A 13,291-nucleotide genomic window follows, 5' to 3' on the forward strand; every position below is an offset into this window, starting at 1 on the left:
TTCCCATGGAAATAGTTTTTTCTAATATGTATTTTGCCATGGAATTTTTTTTTTCCCATGAAGTTTTAAAAATAAACTGATTTTTTTTTTAAGTTTTCATTGGAGCCCGGTGCCATGGTGCAGTAGGTTAATCCTCTGCCTGTGGCACCAGCATCTCATACGGGTGCCGGTTCTAGTCCAGGCTGCTCCTCTTCCAATCCAGCTCTCTGCCGTGGCCTGGGAAAGCAGTAGAAGACGGCCCAAGTGCTTGGGCCCCTGTACCCGCGTGGGAGACAGGGAAGAAGCTCCTGGCTCCTGGCTTCGGATAGGCGCAGCTCCGGCCGTTGTGGCCAGTTGGGGAGTAAACCAACGGAAGAAGACCTCTCTCTCTGTCTCTTCCTCTCACTGTCTGTAACTCTACCTCTCAAATAAATAAAGTCTTAAAAAAAGACTCTCTCTCTCTCTCTGTAACTCTTTCAAATAAATAAATAAATCTTTTAAAAAACAAGTTTTCACTGGGGCTGGCACTGTGGCATAGCAGGTAAAAGTCACTGCCTGTACTGCCAGCATCCCATATGGGCACCGGTTAGAGACTTGGCTGCCCCACTTCTGATCCAGCTCTCTGCTATGGCCTAGGAAAGTAGTAGAAGATGGCCCAAGTGCTTGGGCTCCTGCAGCCACGTGGGAGACCCAGAAGAAGCTCCTGGCTTCAGATTGGCCCAGCTCCAGCCATTGTGCCATTTGGGGAGTGAACCAGGGGCTGGAACACCTCTCTCCTGCCTCTGCCTCTCTGGTAACTCTGCCTTCAAATAACTAACTAAATATTTTTAAAAGTTTTCATTTTTATAAATAAATATGTATTTATTTGAAAAGCAGAGTCATAGAGAGAGGGAGAGACAGAGAGACATCTTCCATCTGCTGGTTTGCTTCCCAAATAGCCACAACAGCTAGGGCTGGGCCAGGACAAAATCAAGAACTTGGAACTCCATCCAGGTCTCCCATGTGAGTGGCAGGGGTCCAAGCACTTGAGTCATCTTCTGCTGCCTTCCCAAGTACATTAGCAGTAGCTGGATTGGAAGTAGAACAACCAGGACTCAAACCAGCACCTCTGATATGTGATGCCAGTGTCATAAGTGGTAGCTTAACCCACTGCGCCACAATGCTGGCCCCTTCCATTTTATTTGAAGGCACATGTACACAGATTTTCCATCTGCTGGTTCACTTACTCAAACATTCACAACAGCCAGGGCTGGGCCAGGCTGAAGCTAGGAGCCCAGAACTCAATGTGGGTCTCCATGTGGGTGATAGGGACCAAAGTACTTGAGCCACATCTGCTGCCTCCCAGGGTATGCATTAACAGGAAGATGGATTGGAGCAGAGGAGTTGGGACTTGAACTTTGTTCTCTGATATGGGATATGAGCATCCCAAGTGGTGATTTAACTGCTGCACAAAATGCCTGACCATCCATGGCCTTTTTGAAAACCCTCATAATGAGTTAAGATGAGGTATCCTGCAGTATGTGGATTCCTAAGTCCATATGACTGATATACTGAGATAAATGTTGAAATTTGGATACAGATATGTATACAGGGAGAACTCTATGTGAAAACAGAGGCAGAGATTGATGTGATGCTTCTGAAAGCAAGGAACAAGGTTCCAGAAAACCACCAGATGTTAGGGGAGAGGGAGAGACAGAAAATGGATTCTTCCTTGCAGCCCTCAGTAGGAACCAACCCAGCTGACACTTTGGTGTCTGGCTTCTGGTCCCCACAATTATAATTTAAGCGGAGGAAGGGAGATCTTCCATCTGTTGACTCATTCTCCAAATGCCTGTGAGAACTCGGGCTGGTGCAAGCTGAAGCCAGGAGCTTGGAACTCCTTCTGTGTCTCCCATGTGGGTGGAAATGACACAAGTACTTGGGCTGTCACTTGCTGAATCCAGGTGTATATATTAGCAGGAATCTGGAATTGGAAATGGAACTGGGACTTGAACCCAGGCACTCTAATATGGGATGTGGGCATGCAACTACTGTGCTAAATTCTTGCCCAACTTTCTGTTGTTTAAGCCACCCAGTTTCCATACTTTATTACAGCAACCCTAGAAAACTAATACATATTTTGGTGTTGGGAAATAGGATGCTGCTATAACCAAATCCTAAAACTGCAGAATTACCTTTGGAACTGCATACTGAGCAGATCTGAAAGAGCTTTGAAGTGCATAGCAGGAAAGGCCTAGATTGCCTTGAAAAGACTGTTGATAGAAACATGAACCTTAGCCGGCGCTGCGGCTCACTAGGCTAATCCTCCGCCTTGTGGCGCCGGCACACTGGGTTCTAGTCCCGGTCGGGCCGCCGGATTTTGTCCCAGTTGCCCCTCTTCCAGGCCAGCTCTCTGCTGTGGCCAGGGAGTGCAGTGGAGGATGGCCCAAGTCCTTGGGCCCTGCACCCCATGGGAGACCAGGATAAGTACCTGGCTCCTGCCATCGGATCAGCGCGGTGCGCCGGCTGCAGCGCTGCCATTGGAGGGTGAACCAACGGCAAAGGAAGACCTTTCTCTCTTTCTCTCTCTCTCTGTCCACTCTGCCTATCAAAAAAAAAAAAAAAAAAGAAAGAAATATGATCCTTAAAGAATCTGGGGACCAGTGTTGTGGCACAGCAGGTTAAGCAACCTCCTATGACACCAGCATCCCATATAAGGGCACATTGGAGTCCTGGCTGCTCCACTTCCTATACAGCTTCCTGCTAATGCAGCTGAGAAAGCAGTGGAAGATGGCCCAAGTACTTGGAAGATGGCCCTGCCTCTCATGTGGGAGACTCGGATGAAGCTCCTGGCTCTTGGCTTCAGCCTGGTCCAGCCCTGGCTATTCTGTCTATCTGAGAGTGAATCAGCAGATGGAATATCTCTTTCTCTGTCTTTCTCCCTCTCACTAAGACTGCCTTTCAAATAAATAAATAATTTTTAAAGGATAATTTGGTGAGGGTTCAGAAGGAAAAGAGGAGAAATGTGGAGGAAGCTTCTATTCTGTTAGATAACAAAATATACTGTCAAGAACAGAAGTTATCTAGAAATATGAATGTAAAAGGTACTTCTGGTCATGTTTCAGATGGAAATGAAGACTCTTATTGGAAAGGTGATCCTTATTATAAAGTGGCAGAGGCCTTATATGAATTGTGTTATTTTAGATTTGGAAGTTGAACTTCTAAGTGATAAACCTGGATGTTTAGCTGAAGAGATTTCTAAATGAAGTGTTGAAGGCATGGCCTGATTTCTCATTGCTGCTTATGGTAGACTATGAGAAGAGAGAGATCAAGTGGGAATTATTAAGAAAGATAAAGTTAGAATGTGAAGACATGGAAAATTCTCAGCCTATTCATATTGCAGACAAGAAAGCTTATTGTAGAGAGCACCAAAGGTGTTGCCAGACAACCATTTGCTCAAGAGATTAGGCTTGTGATTTATGGATCTAATCAACCCTCAAAACAGAAGAGTTGCCTATTTGGAATGAGGCAGACTGAGATACCATAAAATGAGGAAGGCTGTCAGACTTCTCTGATTCTACAGGAATATAGAATGCAGGAAATGAGCTGACAATTATATCTGGCCACAAACAGGTATTATTCTTCAATAAAAGAGATGAATGATCCCAAGGGTGGGGCCACCTCTTTAGTTCCAGAGGGCAGGCTCACCTTTACATTTCCAAAGGTGGGGCCAGGACTCAGGGTAAAGTAGGGTTGCTACCTTGGTAGGCCTGGTGAACACAGCATTAAGCCAGAGAGCACAATTTCAACGCTTTAAAATGTAACAGAATTTTCCCTGCTAGGTTTTGGAGCTGCTTGTGACCCATGACCTCTTTGTTCTTTCAAATTTCTCCCTTTCAGAACGGGAATAACTAACCTTATGTCTATTATATTTTGGCAGATAACTTGTCTGATTTTACAGGTTTACTGATGGAGACTAATTTTGCTCCAGGTTGAAATCATCCTAAGTTTCATCCATATGTGATTTAAATGATATTTAGATGAAATTTCATACTAGAATTGATGCTGGCATGGGTTAAGTGTTTTGAGGAGGCTGTGATATGGTGAATATATTTGTATGTTAAAATGACATGAACTTTTGGTCAGAGAAACAGAATACTATGGGTTGAACTGTGTTCCCTTTCACCAAAATTCACTTGATAATGTGCATACCTTCAATACCTCAGAATGTGAACTTGTTTGGAAACAGGGTCATTGCAGATGTAATTTGCTATGTTGAGGGTTGGATTGCTCTCTGCTATGGCCTGGGAAAGCAGTAGAAGATGGCCCAAGTCCTTGGGCCCCTGTACACGCATGGGAGACCCAGAAGAAGCTCCTGGCTCCTGGCTCCGGCCGTTGCGGCCAATTGGAGAGTGAGCCAGGGGATGGAAGACCTCTCTCTCTCTCTCTTTCTCTCCCTTTCTCTCTCTCTCTCTCTCTTTCTCTCTCTCTCTCTCTCTCTGCCTCTCCTTATCTCTGTGTATAACTCTGTCTTTCAAGCAAATAAATAAATCTTAAAAAAAAAGATGAATGTACACTAGAGTAGGGTAGGACCCTAATCCCATATGGCTGTTGTCCCTATCCAAAAAGGGGATAATTTGGACACAGACAAGCACACAAGGATAACTCCATGGGAAGATGAAGGCAGAGATTGAGATGATGCTTCTACAAGTCAAGGAATGATAAAGATTGCCAGCAAGCCAGCAGAAGCCAAGGGAAAAGCAAGGAACAGATACTTCTTCATAATCCTCAGAAGGATCCAACCCTGTCAACACCTTGATCTTCAGTCTAGCCTCCAGAACTGTTTTACAAACACCTTGATCTTACAGTCTAGGCTCCAGAACTGTTTTATGGTGAATTTCTGTTTTTAAGACATTCAGTTGTGGTTCTTTGTTAAAACATTCCTTAACAAATTAATACAACTTTTATCATAATTACTTATTTTATAGGATAGAAATAAACTAAAAGAAAAAATTATGCTTTGCAACTGACAAATGACTTACGGTTTAGAATATGGGCCTTGAAGAATTCTTCTTTTATTGCTTGGACTTAGAGATGCAGGTTGAAAACACTGGGAACTCATAGACCTGTCATATTGATGCCATGTACTGATTCTTCCCTGACTTTCACTTTCTTCTCTAGATGCTTTGGATGTTGAGGTTTGGTCAGCATTCTAAAACCAGTAATTTAGAGAAAACCTTTTAAATTAATCCACAAAAATATTTCTATTTTAAAAGACTGTAATTTTAGTTTACACATTTTTCATAATGTTGAGAGCTGTGGCAAAACTTTGCAATCGTAACAGTGCTTTCATAAAGATGATTAAATGTAAAGTATCCGCTATTAAATATTTCAAAAGGGAAGATAAGCAAAAGTCTTTCTTTACTAGCTTATCTAAAATGTTGTATTCAATGCTTATTTCCATATGAATAGTAATTCTGAACATAGTTTTAAAAAAGATAAATTCCGGGGAAAAATAAAACTCATTTGTCTTAATTCTACCTATATTTCAGAACTGGCCTCTCTACTAGACCATTTAGCCTCAAGACTTACTTCTATCTCTTATATAGAGCCTGGGTAAGACTACTATGTCAGATACAGAGGAAAAACTTACTGTGAAAGCTTTCTTATAGTTCGGGCCTAGGCAAAAGGTAGGGAAACAATACAATCATGTATACCCCTTGGAAGTTTAAGATATTCATGACAGGCTCAAATTATACACAAAGTAAACAAGATGCTAGGTTTTGAAAGCCTTGGTAGAGGTCAGAGGCTGTGGCCATTAGTCCAGTTTGTCCCAAAATAAATCATGGAAAAAGGAAACAAAAAACTGAAATGAAGTTTTTCTCACAGGTTTACATCATTATGAGTTAATACATGTGAGTTCTGAATAAAATATTCCAGTTACCAATTATTACTATGATCAAAGTGCTTTCAGAGATACACTATCAATTCTCTGGTACCATACCTGATATGTTTCTGATGCAGAGGCACTTTCTGCTGCACTGCTATGGGGGATATATTTTACAACAGTAATAATCCCCTGAATTGCAATACGTTTTTGCTCCCTATACTGCAAGACTTCAATCTCCTTCTTCACTTCACTTACAGGTGTCAAGAGAGAATGAACTAAAAAAGAGTAATTCCGAGGAAATTTTAAGTTTTAAAGAACTGAAATGACAAAAATAAGAATTAGATTTGCAATGTAATTTCACACCATGAAATTATAAAGGTGCTCCATGAACTTAAATACATGAGATTTTGTTTTGATATCTGGCATCTCCTGTGAAATTTTTAAAAATTAACAAAATACATTTATAAGTTAAATTGTGATGCAGGTTTTTAGTCTAGAGTCTTTATTTTCAACATATACTTGGCATACTGAATGTAATTTATATATCATATTTCAAACTCTAAACTATTGCACATCCTCCACATACAAAAACACATTTTAGTTATTTCAAGCAATACCACATATTGCTGGTATTGTGATGTATAAGAGGATGACACTATTTATGAGATGGCAGGTTAGCATTTCAAAGTTTCACTTTTTTTCCCTAAACCGTGCAGTTATCTTATAGCTTTTACAAAAGAACATGCTTATGTTAAAACTTTTCAACTGTCACATATTAATGCCACTAAAAACCAAAGTAATGTTAGCTTTCTTGTCAGTACTTCAATTCCAAATTCAGTATCTCACTACAGTGTCATTCTTTATTTAAAGGTAGCACTTAATCATATACACAATATATATCAAGAGTAGCATAAAACAGTTATTAGTATCCAGAATCAAGGCATCAAATTGTTCAGTGTTCCTTTTAGGTATCTTCAGACTTTTTATGTTATGTCATAGGAGTTGAGATCTACCAAGGTCAGATGTTATCTCAGTGACATTAATGTGTTCTCTCTTTTCATTCAATCTAATAAAATAAAAACATAAACCATTAGGAGGCAAAAATCTTATCAGTGAATGTTACTATACTATACCATAATATACTCCTATAAAAGAAAATAAAGATGACTAGATGAAGTAATGTGTAACATAGTAATAGTACATAAACATATGAAGGACTGGCAATTACACAGTACCTTTAACAGAACTACTATACTTGGAAAATGTCTCTGGCACTGGTGGATAGGGGTAATATCCACCAATAACAGTATTCTTCACTTCTCCAGATTCAGTCTTTGTGGCAATCCACTGAATAAAGTTTTGTACCTTGGTATCATTGGTATAGGGCTGGTCGTTTAGATCTCCTTGCAAGAAGGGTAAAGCATAAAAGAGGAGGAAAAGATCACTATAGTAAACTGTGCAAACCTTTCTGTATAATATTATAATATTAAAACAATTTCTCATATCACCAATAACAGGTCAAGTTCATTTATTCACTTTATAGCAAATTATTACCCAAAGACAGTAAACAAATCTCAAGAAAGAAAGAAGACTGATCAGAGTTTAAGTGGGCTGAACTGTAGCTGCTTATAGGATACTAAAAACCACAGGAAAAACAGAAACTAATAATCTACATTTTTCTAACTATCCAAATGATTGACATCTTCTGAAAAACATTTTTAAATCACACATTAACTGGAAATATTAAAGTTCATATTAATCAGGTATGAACTAAACTGCCTATGAATACTGCTCAGAATTTAAATTCATGTTCTTAAAACATCCTTAAAAGTGCCATACTTATACCTAACATTATTAGTGTTTATAAAGTATTGACAAAGATATTCAAATATGTAACACTTTCCTAGTACTCTTTTTTTTAAGTAGAACTTTTATTTTTTTTTATTTGACAGGCAGAGTTATAGACAGTGAGAGAGAGATACAGAGAGAAAGGTCTTCCTTCCATTGGTTCACCCCTCAAATGGCTGCCACGGCTGGTGCGCTGCGCCGATCCGAAGCCAGGAGCCAAGTGCTTCTTCCTGGTCTCCCATGCGGGTGCAGGGCCCAAGCACTTGGGCCATCCTCCACTGCACTCCCGGACCACAGCAGAGAGCTGGACTGGAAGAGGAGCAGCCGGGACTAGAACCGGCGCCCATATGGGATGCCAGCACCGCAGGCGGAGGATTAACCAAGTGAGCCACAGGGCCGGCCCCCCTAGTACTCTTGTGTTGACAAATTTCTTAAGTGACACCATGGTAGCATTCTGGGAAACATCTCATTCCAAACTATTTCCTCACCCACATTCGAAAATTTTTGTCTTTATTATTTTGATTCTGTTATTTGAGGAAATATAGAAAAATATTAATCATTCCTCAGGATCCATGGGGCACTGGTTCCAAGACTCCCTGCTGATACCCAAATTTGCAGACATTCAAGTCCCTTATATAAAATGGCATAGTATTTACATATGACCTATGAATCTCCTCCCATGTATTTTAAGTCAACTCTACATTACTTATAATACCAAATACAGTATAAATGCTATGCAGAGACATGTTACACTGTATTTTTTATGGATAAAATAAGGAAAAAAATGTCTGGAAACATTCAGTGCAGACACAGTTTTTTTTTTTTTTTTAACCAATCTTTTTGATTTGTGGTTGGCTGAATCCAGGGATGTGGAACCATGGACTTGGAGGAGGGTTGATTGTACTTGTAGATAAGTAATGAAATACTTATTGTTGTGTAAATAAAATGTGAGTTCTTAGGACCAAAAACTAGCACAACTTCTTGCTTTATTTGGCACTATTTTAAAATATGAGGGGTGGGCATTTTTTACAGTGAGTAAAATGCTGACTGGATGTGCATACCATATTGGAGGGCCTGGGTTCAAGTCTCTGCTTCTCCATGTAGATTGAGTACCTGGCTCCTGGTTTCAGCTTGGCCCAACCCCGGCTTTTGTGGGCATTTGGAGAGTGAACCAACAGATAGAAGACTGACTGACTTTCTTTCTCTCTCATAAAATGAAAATAAATAAAATAAGAAATATTGCTAACTAAATCTATATTGTGGAACAGGGTAAATATTCTTCAATCAATCTATGATTCTATATATTCTACATCAAACAAAAGTTAACTGAAGGACAAAAATGCAATTTTCCAAGGAGTTACAAAATCATTGCTTCAATCATAAATAATCAGAAGCAATATAGTTCAATGGTCAAATATTTATTGTTGAAACATGCTTATACTGATAGGGAATGATGACAAGAAAAAATGGCCTGTATATGTTCAGCACAGATGAAATTTTTTCCTCAAATACTTTTGATCTATGATTGGTTGTACCCATGGATGCAGAACCCATGTATATCAGGGTCTACTGTGTTTGTAGACAAGTAATAAAACTTTCCTTAATTTATAAATAAAAAGGGGCAAAAAAAACCTATCTTGTAGTTGACTATTTTAACATAAAAGTTAATATGTGTGAAAGGTTTCTAGTGAAGAGAAAAACATATGTACACAGTCAATACAATATACAGAATGAAATTACTCACCAGTAATAAACACTCGACTTTCATTTGTAGTGGTGAGGTAAAGCAGCTTAGGTACTTGAGCATCATTTCTGACAACTTTCAATTGGGTGCACATAAAATGTGTCACTGTAGAAAATGACAACATTTATGAATTTACTTTTGCATTTCAAAGCAGACACATCAAGATGAGGATCTACACATGCTTCATAAACTTTAATGAACATTGGAATTACAAGGGACCATTATTAAAATTCGGCTTCAGTAGGTCTGGGGTAGGACTTGAGAATCTGCATTTCTTTTTTAAAGGTTTCTTTATTTATTTGAAAGGCAAAGTGAGAGAGAGAGAAAGATATGGAGAGAGAGAGAGGTCTTCCATCTGCTGGTTCATTCCCCAAATGGCTGCATTGGCTGGGGCTTGGCTAGGCCAAAGCCTGAACCCAGAACTCCATCTAGTTCTTCTATGTGAGTGGCAGGGGCCCAAGCACTTAGACCATCTTTTTCTGCTTTCCCAGGCACATAAGCAGAGAGCTAGATTGGAAGTGAAGCAACTGGGACTCACAGGATATAGGATGCTGGTGGTGCAAACAGTGGCTTTATGCTGCCCACAACGCCAGCACAAAGAATTTGTTTTCTAATACAATTCCAGATGGTACTGGTGCTGCCAGTCCTCTGATCAGAGCTGAAGTAAAAAGAACCTAATATTTACTAGCCTACTTTTTTTTTTTTTAACCAGAGGCCTTTTCTTTAGAAAATACAATGGCTGCATCTAACTAAATCAATTTGCTTGCTGCACAAATGAAGAGTCTAAGTGTCATTCTAATTGGGCACCCAACAAGGTGAACAGTAGCTTCCTACAGAGAAAAACGCTCTATGATACTTTCACTAATTAACTCAATCTAACCCTAAACTCCAAAACTTCTTCCACCAGACAGGACTATACAATATTAACTTGTATTTGCTTATGCAAGTGTTTTCAATATCTCATGTCTTTATTTTAATCAGATTTTATGCTTCAATTACAGGGCTTATAGCGCCTATTTTCTTTTTTTAAAGATTTATTTATTTATTTGAAAGTCAGAGTCACACAGAGAGAGAAGGAGAGGCAGAGGCAGAGAGAGGTCTTCCATCCGCTGGTTCACTCCCCAATTGGCCGCAAACGGTCAGAGCTGCACCAATCCGAAGCCAGGAGCCAGGAGCCAGGAGCCAGGAGCCTCCTCCGGGTCTTCCCACAAGGGTGTATAGGCCCATGGACTTGGGCCCTCTTATACTGCTTTCCCAGGCCATAGCAGAGAGCTGGATCAGAAGTGAAGCAGCCAAGACATGAACCAGCGCCCATATGGGATGCTGGAACTGCAGGCAGCGGTTATACCTGCTATGCCACAGCGCCAGCCCCATACCTATTTTCTTTTTCCTTCACTAATGAACTTCATGGTTTCTAAAAAAGGAAACCATGAAAATGAGATTGTAAATGTTTTTAACTTCAACTACTTTTAAAAGTTGTCTATTATTTTTAACTATCTGGTTGTTTAGTTATAAAAGTTTCATTAATCCAACTATTTTTTTTAAATTCCAGTGCATTGCACGTCAAAAGGTATGGTATTTTTTTTTTATTTTTTGACAGGCAGAGTTAGACAGTGAGAGAGAGAGAGAGAGAGAGAGAGAGAGAGAGAGAGAGAAAGGCTTCCTTCCGTTGGTTCACTCCGTAAATGGACACTACAGCCAGCGCTATGCCGATCCGAAGCCAGGAGCCAGGTGCCAGGTGCTTCTTCCTGGTCTCCCATTCGGGTGCAGGGCCCAAGCACTTGGGCCATCCTCCACTGCCTTCCCGGGCCACAGCAAAGAGCTGGACTGGGAGAGGGGCAACCGAGACAGAACTGGCGCCCCAACTGGGACTAGAACCTGGGGTGCCAGCGCCGCAGGTGGAGGATTAGCTTAGTGAGCCGCGGCACTGGCCAAAAGTTATGGTCTTTTTTTAATTATTATTTTTTTGACAGGCAGAGTTAGACAGTGAGAAAGAGAGAGACAGAGAAAGGTCTTCCTTCCGTTGGTTCACTCCCTCAATGGCCGCCACTGCCAGTGCTGTGCCAATCCAAAGCCAGGAGCTGGGTGCTTCTCCCGGTCTCCCATGCGGGTGCAGGGCCCAAGCACTTGGACCATCCTCCACTGCCTTCCCGGGCCACAGCAGAGAGCTGGACTGGGAGAGGAGCAACTGGGACTAGAACCGGTGCCCATATGGGATGCCAGCACCGCAGGCGGAGGATTAGCCTAGTAAGCCATGGCACCGGCCGAAAGTTATGGTCTTAAAAACTAGAAATAAATATAAATTCTTGTAATTATGTAAAAGTAAATTCTAATCTGAAAATAAAAATCTCTAGAGCATAACTTGAAACTCATTTACTACATCTCACATTTATTAGTTCTTTATTCTGTAGCAACGAAAATAAATTCATCTAAGTGCTAAGAAGTACCTTTATTTATATAGCTTTTCTTTTATTTCAAACACTGAAAGCAAATGAATATTAACGGCTAGAGATATTGATAAAGGAATATTAAAGAAATCTGTAGGGGCCAGCAATATGGCACAGCAGGTTAAACAGCCACTTGCAATGCATGCGTTTCATATCTGAGGGCTGGTTAGTTCAGGCTACACTGCTTCTTTTTTTTTTTTTAATATTTATTTATTTACTTGAAAGTCAGAGTTACTCAGAGAGAAGGAGAGGCAGAGAGGTCTTCCGTCTGATGGTTCACTCCCCAGACGGCCGCAACGGCTGGAGCTGCACCAACCCAAAGCCAGAGAGTCAGGAGCTTCTTCTGGGTCTCCCACGCGGGTGCAGGGGCGCAAGGACTTGGGCCATCTTCCACTGCATTCCCAAGCCATAGCAGAGAGCTGGAGTGGAAGAGGAGCATCCGGGACTAGAACCGGCGCCCATATGGGATGCCGGCGCTTCAGACCAGGGTATTAACCTGCTGTGCCACAGCACTGGCCCCATGGCTACACTGCTTCTAATCCAGCTCCCTGCTACTTGGCCTGGGAAGGCAGTAGAAGATGGTGCAAGTACTTGGGCCGCTGTCACCCATGTTCCTGGTTCTTGGCTTCACCCTGGCCCAGATCTGGCTGTTGTGGCCATTTAGAGAGTGAACTAGTGGATGGAAGATCTCTTTAAACAGAAACAAAACCTCTAAAATCCGTTAAGACAGTAGATGTCACATTATGTTCTTAAAACAATAACAATTTTTTAAAAAGAAGAGACATCTAATGCTAACTTCATGGCTACTAAAAATATGAGTCATATCTAACACTTTCTGTTTGTCTTCCCCAGGACATAACTTAAACTCTCTGGATATTTACTTTCTTACCTGATAATTTATTAAAAAATGAACTCTTTAAAATTTTTAGAAGATAGCAGACAGCACAAAATGAGATGATATCTATAAGCATCTGGCATATTTAAACTCATAATATTATCTTCTCTTATTCAACTTCTTTTGTGTTTGTGTATGTGAGCATGTTTATGTTTGAAGGGTCTTCAAAAATTCCATTGAAATGTATATTATAAAAAATGCATGAATTTCAAATGTTTTTGTACCAAAATAAATTTATACTTTTATTTAATTGTTCTATACTTTGGGAAATATATATTTGTATGTGTGTGTGTGTGTATATATATATATATATACCATATATCAAAGGATTTTGGTATTATTCCAGAAGATCCATGGTCATGATCCCATGGAGCCCCCTTAATACTCACCATTCATTTAAAGGCTATTTTTTCTTTCACTCTTGATCAAAAGATAAAAACAAATTGCGAGTGTTGTCAACTATTGTACTAGAATAATTTTCAACAAGGTTCTCAGAATGTACCTTTCTG

At 40.3% G+C, this 13,291-nt stretch overlaps 1 protein-coding gene across 2 annotated transcripts in view; it reads right to left on the reverse strand.

The window, feature by feature from the left end:
- RADX (RPA1 related single stranded DNA binding protein, X-linked) overlaps positions 1 to 13,291 on the reverse strand; it is an 84,589-nt gene that overhangs the window by 48,581 nt on the left and 22,717 nt on the right. For both annotated transcript variants that reach the window (XM_051827222.2, XM_002720172.4), the window contains exons 7-10: positions 9,441 to 9,545; positions 7,084 to 7,248; positions 5,963 to 6,123; positions 5,001 to 5,170 (exon numbers count right to left, since the gene is read on the reverse strand). In XM_051827222.2, coding sequence (XP_051683182.1) covers positions 5,001 to 5,170; positions 5,963 to 6,123; positions 7,084 to 7,248; positions 9,441 to 9,545 — 601 coding nt within the window. The remainder of the gene's footprint in view (positions 1 to 5,000; positions 5,171 to 5,962; positions 6,124 to 7,083; positions 7,249 to 9,440; positions 9,546 to 13,291) is intronic.

This window comes from Oryctolagus cuniculus, chromosome X, assembly GCF_964237555.1.
Source record: "Oryctolagus cuniculus chromosome X, mOryCun1.1, whole genome shotgun sequence".
NCBI lineage: Eukaryota > Metazoa > Chordata > Mammalia > Lagomorpha > Leporidae > Oryctolagus > Oryctolagus cuniculus.